This window comes from Protomyctophum parallelum (assembly GCF_964188405.1).
Source record: "Protomyctophum parallelum genome assembly, chromosome: 7".
Classification (NCBI taxonomy): domain Eukaryota; kingdom Metazoa; phylum Chordata; class Actinopteri; order Myctophiformes; family Myctophidae; genus Protomyctophum; species Protomyctophum parallelum.
In genome coordinates this window covers 13,474,145-13,493,399 of record NC_139705.1, presented here as the reverse complement: position 1 = coordinate 13,493,399, position 19,255 = coordinate 13,474,145, and the positions used below count along the sequence as shown (strand labels likewise).

At 41.1% G+C, this 19,255-nt stretch overlaps 1 protein-coding gene across 2 annotated transcripts; it reads left to right on the top strand.

Moving 5' to 3' along the window:
- Window positions 1-2,835: 2,835 nt before the first annotated feature.
- LOC310861221 (uncharacterized protein) lies at window positions 2,836-18,244 on the top strand. 2 transcript variants are annotated; one of them, XM_083768578.1, is made up of 5 exons: window positions 2,836-3,092; window positions 3,567-3,780; window positions 15,389-15,550; window positions 15,900-15,981; window positions 16,450-18,244. In XM_083768578.1, exons 1-4 carry the CDS (start codon window positions 3,032-3,034, stop codon window positions 15,949-15,951), a joined length of 489 nt encoding a protein of 162 aa, XP_083624704.1. In that variant the 5' UTR covers window positions 2,836-3,031; the 3' UTR covers window positions 15,952-15,981; window positions 16,450-18,244. The 2 variants fall into 2 exon arrangements, with proteins under 2 accessions (XP_083624704.1, XP_083624703.1); XM_083768577.1 differs by having other exon boundaries at window positions 15,900-18,244.
- The last annotated feature ends 1,011 nt before the right edge of the window (window positions 18,245-19,255 follow it).

Genomic DNA, 19,255 nt, shown 5'->3' with positions numbered 1-19,255 from the left:
TCAGTATTTAGATATCTGATATTAATTTTAAGTGCCCCGCCCCCTTCCTATACAAACCCATTGTAACTTCAAACTCTAATATGTGAGGGGTCGTGTTTTTTCAATTCCTTTTATCATTTATGTTTTATATATGTTTTTGGAGAAAAAAAAGATGTAAGTTGGCTAAGTAAGTAAGTACGTAGGTAAGTAAAGAAATATGATCATACCTGAGGGGCACTATTGCTTTCACATTGGCAGTGAACAAAAAAGTTAAAAAAGCCACCGCTAAGACTTAGACTTAGGTGACGTGCTGGAGTCACAAAAGTTTAAAATAAAGGGAGGCTTGCACATTCAAATCTGTGCACAATCGGAGAGGCTATTTTTAATTGCATGCATCCGGTCTATTGATCTTCTTCAGGCATTGCCAAGAATGTCAATAGATGTCAATAAATAATACCCGATTGTGCACAGATTTGAGAGTGCAGAGCCTCCTTTTATTTTTTCACATTGGTACAGTAGTGTTCAAAATGCAGGAACACTGAGGAACAAACATATGTATGCAGTCATAAGTTCATAACCTAGTTGTGCATACACAGTGCTCCATTCCTTTAGGGAGTGGATGTACTTTTAGAGTAATGCAAGCCAAACCAACAAGATAAGCAAATTGCAAGATATATCAGCAGTCACAATCTGCCTGCATGAGCAAAGTGCTTACTTATGTAGTACTTCACTAGGATTTATGCCAGGGTGTCTTGGTATAGGTCAATTTTGAATGGTAAGCATTCAGTAGATTCATGAACGTTATGACCTAATCTTGAACTAATAAAAAACATTAGGCTATGAGTGCTGGCTTATCTTGTACTTCTCCTGGAATTATTCCAAGGATTCTCGGCACACTGTATGTCAGTTTACAACCACTACTGTGCTAAATAGGTGTGACCAATGGCACACTTCACATGTCATTCTTCACAGAAGTGAATCTATTTTAATATGGTTTGAATTTAGTGGCATTTAACGTTACTTACATTCTAGTCTAGTCTAACTAGTTTTTGAATTGATCAATTAATTATAGGTTGTACAAAGTTATTCAGATAAAAGCTGAAAACCAACACACGCTCTCACACGCACACACAAACACACTGACACACTGTATGGTCACTCCAGACATTTTACCACATTCTTTAATTCCATGTAGATTTCTTTCTCCCTGTGGAGGTAATTGTAAACCAGTTTATCACCAATAGAGGGGGCTCTTTCAGAAATGCATGCAGTAACAAGTGCCTATCTGGGCGAGATGAAATTGTGTGGTGGAAATCAATATGAAAAACAATTTGAAACTATGTATGCATAACAAAGATATAGGGTTGACTTGGTTCAAAAGGACAAAAGGAGCTTATCTTGCTCGATGGATGATGGATGGATAGCCTCTGCCTCTGTCTCTATACCTTTCCCCATCCCCCTCTGTTTCACTCTCCCTCCCTCCTTAATGTTTAAAATAACACAAGACAGTCAACACTTCTTACTACATACGAGGACTCAGAAGTTTGCAAAATCGTTTTAAATACAAATTAACCAAACAATCAAACTATACAAGCCAGTGTCACCACTAGTCAAAAAGGTATAAAATAAAAATGTATCACAACATTCCACTAAATAAGGGGCAATATACCAGTAAGACGCCTGAGGGCAGGAAGCACGCACGAGAAGCACGCATTCTGGGTGATAGCAGACTGCTGGGCGAGCGCTGGCGCTTTAATTGGAATGGGGGGTCAGATCAACATATCCGCCTGGGGGACAGCAGATTGCTGGGCGAGCGCTGGCGCTTTGGGATGGGGGGCCAGATCAACATGGAATGAATTCTGTACTGGCCATGGAGCATGTCTTGAGTGTACAGGGTTTGATGAGGTCAGATCAACATATGGAATGTCAGAACAGGTCAGCTCCATATATGGAGATCTAAGGGTGGCAGCGGGGGCAGTGTCTTGAGTGTACAGGGTTTGATAAAGACCCACGTAGGATTTTTGGGCCTGCTGAGAACTCTATAGTTATCGGTAGCTGCCGGGCATGGCTGGAAGGATGGATGGATCAGGAAGGATCAACATATGGAATGTCAGAACAGGTCAGCTCCATGTATATAGATCTAAGGGTTTGGCATGACCATATATGGGGTGTGACCAACTGACAGGAAATGCACAATTTCATAGTTAACTGGGCGTGGCCAACTGTGACCAACTGGAAATGCATTTCATAGTTAACTGACCTGTCATAAATCAATTATGAAAAGCAACGGGGTTTATAGGGCATATAGGCCTATGTGATTTTAAGATTAACAGCTAATTTGTCCAAATTTGTTTTGGTTAGATGCACTGACTGAGGATTTAGGCTACAAACCATAACCATGTATTATTAAAACCAACTGGTGAGTCTTATAAAGTGATACAACTATGAGAGAGTGATAAAGATAGATGTAAAATAGTTGCCTATAATTGTTCATATAAACTGGTTGACATTTTCCTATATGATTATAGCCTATAAAGTGCTATAGCGAGATGGGGAGAACCCTATGCACATCCAAATTAATGATTAATATTGAAAACATTTTCACACAAAGAATATCAAAATACAATACCTTCAACTGTGTGCCAGGTGCCCTTTAATTGGTTAAAGGATATACAATTAAACGCCATACTGTAGACCAACTTTTCCTTATTGTGTCTACCAGAGAGGGCGTAGCCTATAGCATGTTACCAAGGAGGCGCACCTCCTTTGACACGCTTCTTGGAGGCGGACTGAGTGAGCTATAGGTTGGCCGAACATCATTTTGCACCTTTGCAAACTGCATAGAGATTCACCAAATATGAAAGGGACAGTTGGGGGGGAAAAATCTGTCACTCGAGGAGCTAAAATAGCTAAAAGCTATGTCTGGAATGTTTGAGATGATTGAAACACATTCCTCCTCCAATCGTGTAGGCTATGGATTATAAATCATTGGAGATTAATTTTAAACATGTGTGCTACATCTTTGTATAAGGACTGATTTGGGGATTATAGCATGGCAAGGATAATCGACATGAGCATGCTTTTCACGGGTCTGGCGTTGCTTCTTTTGCAGGGTAAGTATAGCCTGAATACACAGAATATATAATTAATTCAACTTTTGTTTAAGATTCTTGGCGAAATCACTGAGGGTGACCCTTTACAATTAATAGTGCCGATAATATCACTGTGGAAAATAAAAGCACAAGAACAATTCAAAACAGTTCCATGTTTACCATTGGACGATTGATCTTTGGCATTGATATTGTCTTTGTCGGATACCAGGAGATGGACACTTAATAGGCTATAGGACAACTGGGTATGTGTAAAGTTGGCTATTTTGCTTGGTCCAAAATGTAAAAAAAAAGAAGAAAAAAGAAAGAAAAATCGTCTTTTTTTATAATTATTTTACATAGGAAAAAATAGCCAATTTAACACTAAGTGCCCACTCTTCCTAAGCTGTTGGTCTACATGCTAATCGCATATTATTGCATGTTATATATCCCTAATCTATAACGTGAAACGGCATTTTAACATTTGTATACATAAAGGTATCTTGGCCTCGGGTGCGGGTGTCTTGATGAAATCCGAAGCCGAAACACCACCAAGGGGTAATAATCAAGTCTCTCTGAAGCGGGAGTCAAACGATGTGTCTGGGTTGGCGGAGACCAAGTCAAGATCCAAGCGCTGCACATGTTATTCCTACAGAGACAAGGAGTGTGTCTACTACTGTCACTTAGATATCATCTGGATCAACACACCCGAGTAAGTTTTTTTTTAAATGCATGTAGTTATGATGCCAAGTAGCCTGTCTACTTCCCTCCAGCTGTTGCTCTGGGGCTTTTGATGTGTGTATTATCTTAATGTTTTTTGTTTTTTGTTTCAAATCCATTAAAATGACTACTAGTCACTGTCCATGGTGCTGATACAGGGAGGGCACTTAAAACCAAGCCCAAATCATATGCTCTGACTGTACCCCGTATAGTCCTGTTAAGTCATCATCCATATAGTGTGGAGTTGTGGGCCAAAAAGTTGATTTGTTTACAGTCTATGAGTATACCACCCTCACTTTTAAAGGTAAGCGTTATTGTCCCCTAGAAATTTGTCTTACAAATTCGTTACATAAATACTATTTGTGAAAACACAGAAACAATTTACATGATGCTAGACAGTTGCTTTGCATGTTTTATTTTATTTGTTGCTTTTATTTTAAAGCAACACTTCACCTTCAACTTTTCAACCTATCTTTATATAATTGGTCCTCACTATAATGTTCATGATAAAATACCACATTTCTTTTCTACTCAGTCTGTGTCTCATATATGAAGGCTGTGGGAAGTTCAGAAACCGTCCACCAGTGACATCATCGTTTGGCAGATAATTTTTTTAAACAAGATTTAAAAAATATATATATATATTTAGATTTTTGTTATCGTGAGAACGATGGCTTCTATTATCGTATTGCAACTTTTCAGGAATATAAAGTTCTGCAGTTTTTATTAGCTTGGATTCCCCATCGATGATGTCACTGGTGGATGGGTTTCTGAACTGCCCATAGCCCTCCCATGAGACATAGACAGAGTAGGAAAAAAATGGTGGCATTTTATCATGAACATTTGTGAGGACCAATTATATGAAGGTAAGTTGAAAAGTGGTGAAGTGGTCCTTTAATGTCTTTTAATGGCTTTGCACAATTCCTTGTCACGTCTTGTGTAAGTTTGTCCTGGGCATGGTGCAAGCATGCCCAGGACAATGCCACACATTATTTTAACACCACATAAATATCAGTCACCCCTTTTCATTTAGGCAATGGTGCTTTTGTTACACCATCTCATACCATAAATACCTTTCACTTCATTTTTGAGCCAGAACCGCAGTTGGCTCTTTTGAACACTGCACATGTTTCTACCTGCCTGACATACAGTACCTGTATACCCCATTGTACAATTTATTATTTCAGTTAGAAATCTGTTATTTTCATGAGTCAGGAAGTCCAGTAAGTATAATGCAGTGGCCTGACCATGGGTTGCACTGGTAGACCAGTAAACTGTAAATAGCTGTAATGTGGGACTTCTGTAATATATTCACATACCATGGCAGAGACAATATGCTCCCGTGAGTACAATATGACATGACAAACACAGATTTGTTCAATGATCAAAGAACAAAATAAAGATCTCAAAAACCTGGACACAACTTATTAATGCTTAAAGCGAGGAGCCTTTAGATGATTGATTGACAACAAGCATATGAACATGCATGCGTTGTTTGTCAAAAGGATCACACAAGAAAACCCAGAAGCTAATTTCCATTGTGGTCCCACAATACAATAAAAAACAACAATATAATTCTAACATCAGGACCACGTGGTACTTAAAAGACTTGTGACTGTGGGCAACCCATTTCATGCAACAGCTGCAGAATACAAAAAGATGCCTTTCCAATACAGCTATTAAGTTGTATTAGCTTGGTACCTTATTTTTAACAATCCTGTGCAACATACACATTTTTATAAACAACACTCTGTTTCACTGTCTAAGCCAACCAAGGCTACCAAAATGAGTCTGAAGGAGCTGATGGGGGGGGGGGGGTCTGCAATTTATTTTAAATGTATATTCCTTTTGTATTATTGGAGCTTGGTGCATGAAAGTTGCTAAGTTGCCTTCTACTGCCTTGCCAAAGGGCCAAGGTCTATCAAATCCAAGTAAGCTGAAATAATTCCACTACCTTGATGTAGAGAGGCTATGAGGTTTGATGGACAGAGTTAAGACTTCAGAGAGAACTCACCAGGTTTGTCATGCAGAGATTGGTAATAGTATACAGATGTAACAGAATAACTTGATGGGAGGAGGCTACCAATTCATTATATTAAGGCTTTGATCCTATACTTAATATGGTTTGAGTGCACTATAGTATTATAGAGATTGGTGCCTACTGTATACTGAATAATGGTGACAGAGGTATTTGTGCCTTTGCTCTGTAGTCAAGATCAGTTTGTATAAAGCAAACCATATGTGCAAACCATGTACCTGCCTTTCCATTGGTCTTACTCAGAAGTTTGTTCCTACTTAACATGTTTTTTGGAGTGGCATTAAACGGTAGTGTTATCATGCGTCTGACACATGATAATGTGATTTCACTTTGTTTTCACATGACCAGAATGGTTTACCAGGCTAAAACGTTGGTGCCTACCGTAATACTGTATAATGGTGCCAGCTGCAAACCACGATTTAGACAGCCCTGGGTAGGTCACCCAGTCTGGATATCTGCTTTGCAGAGCACCCCCTTCTGGTTCATTGTCTCCACCAGGCCGAAGGCATGTGGGGAGAGTATGTTTTGCACTCCGTCCGTCCGTGTGTCCGTCCGTCCGTGTGTGTGTCCGTGTGTCCGTGAACAGCTAATCTCGGCCACCGTTAACCCGGTCGATGCCATATTTTGCACACACACTCCCTGGATGCCAACGATGAACCTCTGCCCCAAACTTTCCAGAACAGCCTGTTATAGCGCCACCAGGAGGCCGCTTTGTGCAAAACAAGTTTTTGCACAGTACACCTACAGATTTTGTCCAAACATCACGCAAATTGTTACACAGTCTCTCTAGAGCCATTCAACGAAACGGGTCTTTCAGATTTATCAGACTCCATCCTGATTGGTTAAGATTGGCTTCCAAAGTTCACAGGAGTGCTCAGTTTCAAACAAAATGCTGCAAATCATGAACACATCGCGTGATTTCCGTGAAATTGTGCACCCACATTCCCACTAGGCCGAGGACGAAATGCCACATGAACAATTTCAACTCAGCCTCAAGGTGGCGCTATAACTGGCCGAAAAGTGTTTTTACCTCTAACTGCACGGATCTGTGGATAACTTTGTATGCCAACTCCCTAGAGGCCAAGGAAAAACCTTTGCCTGGAATTTTGCACATCTGCTCTTTATAGCGCCACCAGGAGGCCGACATATGTAAAACACATTTTCTATTATTACTCCTTCAGATTTTATCCAAATTTCACGCAAATCGGTACACATGATCTCCATAGTCATGTGATCAAGACAGGTTTTTTTGATTTCTCATATTCCATCCTGATTGGCCACGATTGGCTCCTACAGTTTTCAGGAGTAGCCCGCTTTGTACAAATCGCCACAACTCCACTTTTTCTAGTTTTATTATTTGTTTATCCTTAAATGCCTTTTATGCCTACATGCTTTGCTTTGCCTTATATGATGCACTTTGAATTGCTTTTATATATGAGATTTGCTACACAAATAAGCTTGCCTTGCTTTCAGTGTAGTTGACCAGACATTCACAGCAAAGGTCTTTTCATTGCTCCCAGGGTGCATGCTTGTTTTTTCAGAAGTTCCCCTTTTTATTAGCTTTTTCTTCCCAATCTAGACAATTGGACTTACAGATGATTTTGTTGTAAATGTATTTATGCAGTACAGACAGACAGACAGACGTCTGTGGACATGCCACACATTATTTTAACACCACATAAATATCAGTCACCCCTTTTCATTTTTGGCAATGGTGCTTTTGTTACACCATCTCATACCATAAATACCTTTCACTTCATTTTTGAGCCAGAACTGCAGTTGGCTCTTTTGAACACTGCACATGTTTCTACCTGCCTGACATACAGTACCTGTATACCCCATTGTACAATTTATTATTTCAGTTAGAAATCTGTTATTTTCATGAGTCAGGAAGTCCAGTAAGTATAATGCAGTGGCCTGACCATGGGTTGCAGTGGTAGACCAGTAAACTGTAAATAGCTGTAATGTGGGACTTCTGTAATATATTCACATACCAGAGACATTATGCTCCTATGAGTACAATATGACATGACAAACACAGATTTGTTCAATGATCAAACAAAATAAAGATCTCAAAAACCTGGACACAACTTAATAATGCTTAAAGCGAGGAGCCTTTAGATGATTGATTGACAACAAGCAATGTCAAGCATATGAACATGCATGCATTGTTTGTCAAAAGGATCACACAAGAAAATCCAGAGGCTAATTTCCATTGTGGTCCCACAATACAATAAAAAACAACAATACAATTCTAACATCAGGACCATGTGGTACTTAAAAGACTTGTGACTGTGGGCAACCAATTTCATGCAACAGCTGCAGAATACAAAAAGATGCCTTTCCAATACAGCTATTAAGTTGTATTAGCTTGGTACCTTATTTTTAACTATCCTGTGCAACATACACATTTTTCTGTTTCACTGTCTAAGCCAACCAAGGCTACCAAAATGAGTCTGAAGGAGCTGATGGGGGGGTCTGCAATTTATTTTAAATGTATATTCCTTTTGTATTATTGGAGCTTGGTGCATGAAAGTCCAGTAAGTATAATGTAGTAATCTTGTCTCCAGCTGCTTCACTGGAGTTGCTACTCAGCAAACTGTGGTTATAGGAAGCAGCTTGGAGGTGTATGTTTGTGTGACCCTTCATTCCCCTCTGTCTATTGGGTTACAAGCACACTTATTCCATGTCATGCTTTGTTTATTCAACAATTGTTTCACGCCAACTTGAAACCCTTGAAACCACTGCATGGCTGAGCTGCAAAAAAGAAAAGAAAGGAAAATCTCTATGCCCGTTGCATTGTATGGTTTTAGATACGTGTTCCAAGTGCTGTTGTGCAAAAGCAACTGGCACCAAATCGGCACTTGGAAGGTGACTTTTAATAAACTGTTGAAGAAGTTCTCGATCTCTCCCTTTACAAGTGTAATCCTCAAGCAGAATGCTCCTTCTTTTCAAATGTTGCATCATTCTTCAGTGGCCATAAGCATCATTTTGCTGTCTTTATGCAGTCACTCACTTATTTCCAGTACAGATAATCATTTTGTTTGAGAGGAGACTCATATAGAGTTAATGTAAAAAGTCATTATCAGATGTTCATTTGCAGTTCATCCTCATCTGTGGGCATTAGGCCTACAAATAATTATTGCCAAACCACAGCTAAGGATTCAATCTTAATCATATCATTAGTCCAAGACCCTTTTTTTCAGTCCCAAATGAAAAGAGACTAAATAAACCAATCCAAGTTGTTAAAGAATAATGTTTTGCACACAATCAGTTATTTGTTGTGAACTAAGCCTAGATAAATTGATATAGTGCAATAGAGAAGTTGATCTCTTTCCGGCTGTGGTTTTGCTTGGCAGGAGACAAATTAGATTCAGTTACAGATATGAATGCACATATGCACGTGCGCTTGCACGCTCACGCCAGCACACACACACATTTCATTGTTGATATACCCTCACTTCCCCATGCTCACACGTATGCACAGACATGCGAGCGCATACACACACGTCATTGTTATACTCTCATTTTCCCATACATTTCTGGTAATCCCTTGCTCTTTCTTTCTTTCTTTCTTTCTTTCTTTTCTTTCCTTCTTTCCTTTTTTCTTCCTTTCAGGGTCAGGGTTTTTGAGACTTTAAAATCTTCATTGACCATGATCTGGTTGGGGTTGCTTTGTCTGTAATCCTGCGACAGCGCAGGTAATGATGTCACACCGCATGCGCCGCCATAGCACCGGCCAGGATACAAACACTATAATGGCATGAGTGAATTCTCATGCAAGTAATACAGCCTGGGAAATACAGTCCTTAACAGTGATGTGACAGTGGTACACCTTGTTCTGTAGTTAAAAAGGACAGCAAGTGCTCCACCCTTCGTCTTACCACTTTGTTTATCCCTGTCAGCTCGCACAACTGTGAAACAGTCTTGTTCAACAACCCAAGGCTGCATGCTGTTTATAGTACGGTCACACTTTTCGTAACTTTGGGGTTGTGGTTCCACCTCAAATTTAAGAATTCCTTGCCAAGTGTGCAGCAGCTAGAAAACTGGAAAAAATACAACTTTAACCAAATTGATTCCCTGGGGTTGGCAGTGAACCTTTAAACAATGCAGTCCTCATTTGGCTTATTTGGCAACAATAACACATAACTGCAGGTTTCACGGTACAAAATTGAACATGTTGCCTTTTCTCAATGCAAATGTTATTAGATTCACAGTGTAATTTTCAATTAAATCCATATCAAGCTACACAAATGTTAAATCACATGGTGATCAGGTATAAACACAGATCCACTGCTGCAGCCTTCTCAAGTTAGTTACACATATTTTCTACCCCAAGTCTACATTTTTTCTAAATGCAATAAAAACAGAAAAAAGAAATAATCAGGCTATACAGTTTAAAGCTAATCCCTAGGATTGATTGAGCTGATGGAATTATTTGGGCCACACATATGCAATTGAAAGAGTTCCAGTGTAAAACAATAGGTAGCACTAGTTAAAAGGAGACAAAAAAAAAACATTATTCCTGTTTTCTGAGTCTGTAGGCTGTGTGTGTGCCATGCATTATGCAGAGTGCTTAAATCTTATATTAACTTGTTTATTGCCATTATAAAATCATTTACAGGCAATTTCATTTCATATTACAAAACATGTTCCTTTTCTCCCAGTTAATTTTTTTTAAGTTATAAGTAAAATAAGTGACATTACAAGAAAAAGAAAGAAAAAACAAAACAAAAAACAAAAATACATAGTCATATATAGTAGTACTAGAATTTCGCGGCCGCTTTGCGGGCGCTCATCCCAGAGTTACGTTGCCGCGCACTATGGGAAGAAGGAAATTGCGGGAGTTGACTCCACATGTAGTAACGGATGGGTTATTAGTTATTATTATGTGTCCTTATTAGTGTAGTGTAGTGTAGTCAACACGTTATGGCTCATACATACTGCCCGGTATTTGCTCCGATTATGCTGTCGGGGAGCATTTTTGGCGCTGGCCGACAAAACCCCTGATCTGAGGTTAAGTGGTGCCCAAAAGTTATAGATCACAAAGGCTTTGCAGGTAGAGCACATGACATGGCCCTATAAAAAACAATTTTTGCATCTGCCGCTTGAGATGACCTGAGATGACTTGATTGATTGACATAAAAAAGGGCCTGTCAGCTCAAACACACAATGCTATAGTTGTTGTTGCGTACAATCATCAGTAGCAAAGTCAAATACCAAAATAAAAACCCTACCATTTCCATTTTCCCCCCCTCTATTTCGCATTCCGTGCGTTTGTCTTATAGTTTCTCTGGCCTCTGTACTACTGCCACCTACCGTCCATTCATTGTAGTACACAGTGGGTGAAAAAAACACACCCCTTAAGACTAAACCCGACCAATCAGAGGTGTGGCTTCCAGAGGTACCTTTGACATGACATTTTGTGTGTGTGTGTGTGTGTGTGTGTGTGTGTGTGTGTGTGTGTGTGTGTGTGTGTGTGTGTGTGTGTGTGTGTGTGTGTGTGTGTGTGTGTGTGTGTGTGTGTGTGTGTGTGTGTGTGTGTGTGTGTGTTTCGATGTGCAGGGCGTTGCTGAAAATGAGCACCTGTGCTCAGCTACTTCCCTGGGTAAATAAAAAGAAAGGTACCTTTCAAAACCTATAGAAGTCAGCCTGGTACAGACGAAGGGGACACCACTGTATGTAGCCTCAATTACATTTTGTAACTATTTTCTGCAATGGGATGATAGTTTTATTTGGTGGGTATATGAGCTGGTTGTTTATTGGTAGCCTATATTAGCCCAATATTGGCGTTATGCATTTCACTTGAATAATGTTGTGTGCGCACGTGCGCGTGTGGAGAAAGACAGTTATTTAATGAAAGTGAAGATTATAACGTCCTATATTAGCCCAATATTGCCGTTACGCATTTCACTTGAATAATGTTGTGTGCGCACGTGCGCGTGCGGAGAAAGACAGTTATTTAATGAAACTCAAGATTATAACGTCCTGTCTCGCTGCCGCGGCGCCGCCGTGCGTGTATAGCCTGTGTGTGTGGGGCGTGGCGAGAGAGAGAGAGAGGCGTGGCGAGAGAGAGAGATCGTGCCTTCCAGGCGTGCGTGTGTGTGTGTGCAAGCCAGGCGTGCGTGTGCGTGTGCGTGTGTGTGCAGGCGTGTGTACTCGGCAGTTGGCTGGCAGGCGAAAATAGCCAAAGCGTTCCGTGTAATCGTAATATGTAGGCACAAACAAACTACAGAAAAAGTACAATGTTGATGTAACTAAGAGATTCGCTGAGAGAGCGATATTTTAAATACAGAGATTTAGAAGGAATAAGCAAAATCGTGAGGCTACAATTCCTCTCCCCTTCCTCGTTTCTCTTCTCCTGCGGGAGATCAGAATGAGATTCTGGGCGCGTTCGGAAATGCGCCCTGAACGCACTAGTGTGCTCTCTTGTCGTTCGTTTATTCAGTGCACTCAGTGCGTTGTCGTTCGAAAATCCAGTGCGCTGCACACCGGGTGTGCCAAGTGCAGCGCACTGAGCAACCCTACCCTGAGGGTAGGGTTGCTCAGTGTGAATGGTGTGTTGTAACTGGTCGTTCGTAAATAAGGCACACTGAACGCACTCTGTGACGTCACCGCCCACCACACTCAACAAACTGACCACATTCCCGGTGCGCATAGCCGAACGCGCCCTCTGAGAGCTAGTGTGGGCCTATTAGAAGACAGGGCAGTGTTGCCAGGTTTGCGAATTGTAAGCGAGTCGTAGTGTGTGTTGAATGGCATTTGAATCGAATGGCATTTGTTAGACCTAGAATGCCTGTGATCATTTAATTATACTTCGTAATTTTTCATGTATCTCAGGCATAGATGGCTTGCACCGGGTCCTGGTCGAATTGAAAATGTGCAGCATAAATGTGATAAATGCTCCGTTTGTACTCACCCATTAAATTATTCCAAAGACGTGGAGTGAAATATGGTCCTCTAGTTTTATATCCATGTGAAAGTTCTGGCACAAAACGTGTATTTAGTCAATTATCTCCACTTTTTCAAGAGATGCACACGGACATCTTTCTCTCCGGGCGAGGGGGGGCCGGAATGATCGATGAACTGATTTTACAAATACGTCCTGTTTACCGCAGACGTCATCACCAATTGACCAGGGAAACACAAAAGTTTTCAGTCACACAATTGGCAGGTGGTGTGATTAATTACCCAGCACCTATCGCAAAGCACCTGCCTTGTGTGACCGCAAACTTTTGTGTTTCCCATGTCAATTGGTGATGACGTCTGCGGTAAACAGGATGTATTTGTAAAATCAGTTAATCGATTGTACCGGCCCCCCTCGCTCGGAGAGAAAGATGTCCGTGTGCATCTCTTGAAAAAGTGGAGATAATTCACTAAATACGCGTTTTGTGCCAGAACTTTCACATGGATATAAAACTAGAGGACCATTTTTCACACCACGTCTTTGGAATAATTTAATGGGTGAGTACAAACGGAGCATTCATCACATTTAGGCCGCCCATATAGAACCAGAACTGAAATTAACCTACGTGTTCTATGGCTCTGTATGTGAAATACTGTACATACTGTATGTATGTAACAACAAGAGCCGTTCTAGGGCTAGGCATTTGTGGGCTTGTGAATGAACATGTAATTTGTGCTCACTTGCATAGACCTGGCGAATTTAGCGTGGTGAAAGGGCAACAGTGTTCCGGGGGTGTGGGTGCTTCGGGCGATAATGTTTGTAGTAAACAAATCATTGCCGCCGTGAGTGTGGACGGGAGGCATCTTTGGTGGCACTGCAATGAACATTTTTTGGCGGGTGGTGTCGAGTGTTGGCGTTGGGCGCGATAGGAGGAGATAGGTCCCGGACACTGCGAAGGTAAGTGTGTGACGTCACTGCCGTGTGAGTGTGTGTGGGTGTAGTGTGTAAGATGGTGTTGTGGGTGTTGCAATAGCGACGTAGCTGTTGTGGCTTTGGGTTTCTTGCCATGTGTTGGGTACAAGTTCTCTAATATATAATAGATTGTTTGCCTTGCGAGTGCCTTGGGGGTAAACCTTTACTTTTCACTGTGATATGGGAGGTTTTAATTTAGGGTATCTGGGCAGCGTCGCTACCCATTTGTTGAATCTGCTTCCAGATATTCTGCCACTAACTCCCATCTCCTTTTGAAGTTAGGGAGCTTAATTTGTAACTGGGCTGTCATGTATCTTATATATTTGTTTAACTTTTTGTAGCCACTGATCAATAGTAGTCACAATCTTTCTTGCAACTATTAGCAGAATATGTATTATATAGCACTGGTCATTCGTGAACACGTGTTCATATATATCTAATAAAGATGACCTTGAGTTCAGTGGAATATATTTTTTTAAGATTTTATCTCATTCTTTTTTTACTTTTTTCAAATAAGTATTTTTGGGCAGTCCCAAAATATATGGGTATGGTCACCAATCATATCACAGTTTCTCCAACATTTATCAGTGGAGTTGGGCTTATATGGACTGGCTGTCAAAGGGGTCCTAAAGAACCTTATTTTAGCTTTCCAGTCAAATTCTTTCCATATTTGGCTCTGTAGTCCTCCATGACAGCCAGAACATATATCTTCCCATATATCATCCTCTATCACAATGTTCAACATCCATGCTGAGTGCTTAATAAGGTAACTTTAATACTGAGAAGCTGTAGGGGTGTGCTGCAATTTAATTTAATTTTTTTTTACTTAGTTTAAGTTAGGGAGGTCAGATTGTAATTTTTGTTTGGATTGCTGTAGCTTAACTTTTCAGATAGGGTCGAGTTTTGTTTGTTGTGTTTGGCCTTGGCCTCCCCGACGATGTTAGTAACCGTGATGTTACTCTGGTCATCCTATTGTGAATCAGTTTCCCAGAAGCCCTTGCAAGCCAGTTATAGGTCGATTTCCGGTGTGTGTGCGTGCGTGTGCGTGCATGTGTGTGCGTGTGCTGTCCAGGGCCTTTCTTACACTACTGTTCTGCTTTCATTCATATGTTGGATACAAATCAAACTACACACTCATGCTTTTGAAATCTGAAACGGTAACAGATGTTACTGGTCAGTGGTCACAAAATCTCCCCTTCTATACAGTATGGAATAGGATAGCCAAGAGATCTTGCATGGTGTCCTGTTGAGGGCAGCTGAAAACCATCTCCAGCTTCCCATTTTCTCCTTACAACCCCTGGATGCTTACTAAAGAAGAGGGGAGCTCATTAGATGCACTCATGCTGGAGGGACATCATTAGATGCACCTCACACTGGTTCTCAAACATTTTCATGTCAACGAAGGACCGCCAAATTATATGTATTACCATTTGATAACATTTGAAAAGAATGATAACATTTGAAAAGAATGATAACATTTGTCAAGATTATCCGGGGACCCTTGGGGTCCCTGCACCTCACTTTGAGAAGCAGTGCACTAATAGAGATGTTGTGGATTTAAAGCAATGTCATTATACTTGAAGCCCACACTGTGATTCGTCTGCTTTCAAGTGGGCCTCATTTGCTTTCATGTTAGCCCTGGAAACTGGGTATTGATAGACTGTTTTGTGTTCCACCTTCTAGACACACAGTTCCCTATGGAATGTCCAGCTATGGTGGACATCAGCGAACCAGGCGCGCGACTGGAAGGATGCCCCTTGAACTTGAGGGGGCAAATCCAACTCATCGCTGCACTTGTGCTACGCTTGTGGGAGACTCTAAGTGCCATGATTTCTGTCAGTCAAGGTAAGCCAACCCTGCACGCCAGTTCAATCACTGCAGTGAAATTCTCTCAGCTACTCTGTCACATTCTGGGAAAACTACTGATAAGCTCTGTGCCTAACTGTACTGTAGGCTTCCAGAAGGTGGCATACTGTACCTGTCTCCTGTTTGTTTCATTTCCCCATAGCTTTGTTTGGCTCTGGTTCAAATCGGTTGCTTACCCAATCAAACCAAGCTATTGGGAACAGAACAGTAAATCAGGCACCTGGGACTACAGTTATGCACAGAGTCTATCATAGCATTTCCAATGTTGTACTGTACACACTGAGTAGTGTGCAGAAATTCCAAATATCTCTCTAATGTCTTTGCCCAGGCCTATGTGGACCGTGCCAAGGAGGACAAACCCAAAGCGCATTCTCGGATGACGGAGGGGGATGGGGGATGGTGTACCACAGGTACACACAAGGGAAAGAAACTTGGGAGTGTGACAATACAGTATCATATCAGAATTGGTATGGTATCATAATTCTCAAACATCTTTTCTGTTCTCACTACAGTACAGTAGGCTTAATGGTTCCATGGACTGGATTATTTATCCGTGACTTTGTGAAATGATTTTCTCGCCCTCTGGAAAGCATTCTGCCCCATTTACTTTTTGTTCATTTTTGTTGTGCCTTAAAGATTTCAAATGATTTTTTCAAATTGTAAAAGACATTTTGTGTATTTTTCCTATCTTCACTGACATCTTTGATTGGGGCTGTGGGGATAGACATTTTATCAGAGGAATATATACTGTGTGTGTGTGAGTGTGTGTTTGCACATGACATATCCTTCCTTCCAGTCATAAACCTGGTGTTTTTCCATATCTGCATTGGATATTGACTACCTACCTACTTCTTTTTGGCATGCCATGCTATGGATAGTGTGTACATAGCCAGAGAGACATACAAGACGCAACAGGAGCTAATCACAAGGAGTCTATGGTCTGTGCATCGACTGGCTGAGCCACCAGGCATCCTGACTGGTGACTACCCACACAACTGACACTGACAGATATGAAATGCAAACGCCATTACTCATCAATGGTCAAAGGAGCTCTAAAGAATCAGACCGGGTCTTATAGCTTCCATATGGGTCTCTGATGTCATCAGCATGATACAAACTCACAACATGTGCTGTGAGTTTGTATTGTAATATGAGATATATTGTAATATGAGATTATCAATTCACAAAATGTGAAAAGTATTCACCCTCAAAGGAGTAGTGCTGTACTATGGTAATGGTTAAACATTTCCAGGCCTGAAAGGAGTCCAAACATTCCAGTATCGTCTTGTAGTGTATATTACTACACCTGGTCCCAGCAAATCCTGTAGCTACAGAGACGTCACTATGTATATGTTGGAGGTGCAAACAAAGGTGCTTATGTACACTCCTTTTTGTGGCTTGGTAACTGAATGAATGAAAAATGTCCCATCCCATCTTCATGTTTTGCAAAGATGGTGGTTGTGTTGTTTGTGGAGAGTCTCTTTTCCCTGTGTTTCTCCCAGGTGGACAGGGTTTTGAGGTTACGTTTAGGCTTGTGAGGTTATATGGTTAGGGTTAAGGTTAGGGTTAGGCATAGTGTTTGTGAGGTTAGGGTTAGGCTTAAGTTAAATGTTCGGGTTTAGGCGCAACCTGGGCGACACAGGGTTAGGGTTAGAGTCCTGTGTTTGTTTGCACCTCCAAGACTGGCAGATTTGGTCACCCCCCAAAAAATACCCATATGTGTGTCTCAATGAATGTACAGTAGTTCTTTCACAGCATTCCTTGATTTCGCTGGGAGTTTTATGCAGTATCTTCCGACGTTGCAATGCTACATACAGTAGCACAGTAGCCTATAGACCTACAGTATCTACCAAAAATACGTAAATAAGTAACTATCCTTTAATAATTTTAATTTAAATGTATATACTGTAGCTGTAGCACCTTTCAATTCATACATCGCCTTTTATTGTAACATGTACAAATACTCTTTCAATTTGACTGGTTCTCAATTTGAGATTACAAGTATAGGAGCCAATTGGAAATCCTGTTTGTTGTAAGTTTTTCTCTGTACACCCTTCCAATTTTGAAAATGCTCTGTGGCGAGTGCATTTTCCGGCAGCGGCTTCAGTCGCAGCGTCGCCACCAACTGCCGCCAACACCCGCGGCAGTGTTTCCACTGCCACAGCAATGCTTCCTAATCTGCCACAGACCGGAGGCCACCGCACTGACTGGCACTGAAACTGCTTTGTCCACTGTTGTGTCACTTAATAATAATGCATGCTTACAAAACAAAGAAAAACATCAGAAATAATATAGTAATATGAATGCATGCTTATGCATTATTATGAGTGACACAACATAGGCCGAAGCAGGTCCACTGCCAGTCAGTGCAGTGGCCGCCGGCCTGTGGCGGATTAGGAAGCATTGCCGTGGCACTAGTGTTGTTGTGATGTCTGCAGTTGGCTGATGTCGCTACCGGAAAACGCACTCGCTCTCCATCGTCTGTGGATGTGCATCTTGTATATCAGTTTATATATTAATAGCAAATGTTACTAGACTATGTATTGCTATACATATACATTATACCGTACATACTGTATGTACAGTATGTGTGTGTGTATATATGTACATGCTTAATTATATCACTGAAAGTTGGGGAAAGTGACAGGGTGGGTGTCTCCACAAGGAAGAAAATGTCCACATGTAGCTCCCTGTAGGGAACTATAGAAGAATACGCACATCACTTCATGGAGGTGCTGGGTTCAAAAAGTAACATATGAAATGAGAAGCACTGCATCTGAAGACAGTGTGCGTGTTTCTAAAGGAATCCTGAGGGTCCCTACAGGGAGCCCGCACACTTGTATGCTCCAAAAGATAACTTTTATTGACGACGTTTCGAGCCAAGGCTCTTCATCTGGTCAAAACTGCCTGTTTTGACCAGATGAAGAGCCTTGGCTCGAAAGTTATCTTTTGGAGCATACAAGTGTGCGGGCTCCCTGTAGGGACCCTCAGGATTCCTTTGGAAACACGCACACTGTCTTCAGATGCAGTTGCAAAGTTTATTAATAGGAAAACACAACATTTCGTTCTATGCAACCTTCATCAGGCTATCTTTACCTTAAACATAGCCAGTTCAGTACGTTGGGCCCTCAGTTGGCCTTCTCCTACAGTACGTACCTGTCGCCTGCAGGTGTGCAAAACCTACAGGCCTTGCTATTTATTGGTTCTTGAAATAAATAATAAGTGTGAGAAGTTAGAACCACTGATGTAGTTAAAGAATTCGAAGGGTACGGTCACATGAAATAAATTTGCATCTTCCTGGTTCATATGTTTGCATGTGGCAAATAAAATATACTTATAAAGTTAATCTTCACAAATGAAGACTACTGTTATGATTATTGAAATCATGTAAACAATGCACTAACCAGAAGTAAAATAAAAGTATTCATTATAATTATATTATAATAAATACGTTGGCTATAAACTACACCACACAGTCACATTACTACAGTAGGCAGTAGTATCACCACCTGCTTCCTGTGTGTGTGTGTGTGTGTGTGTGTGTGTGTGTGTGTGTGTGTGTGTGTGTGTGTGTGTGTGTGTGTGTGTGTGTGTGTGTGTGTGTGTGTGTGTGTGTGTGTGTGTGTGTGTGTGTGTGTGTGTGTGTGTGTGTGTGTGTGTGTGTGTGTGTGTGTGTGTGTGTGT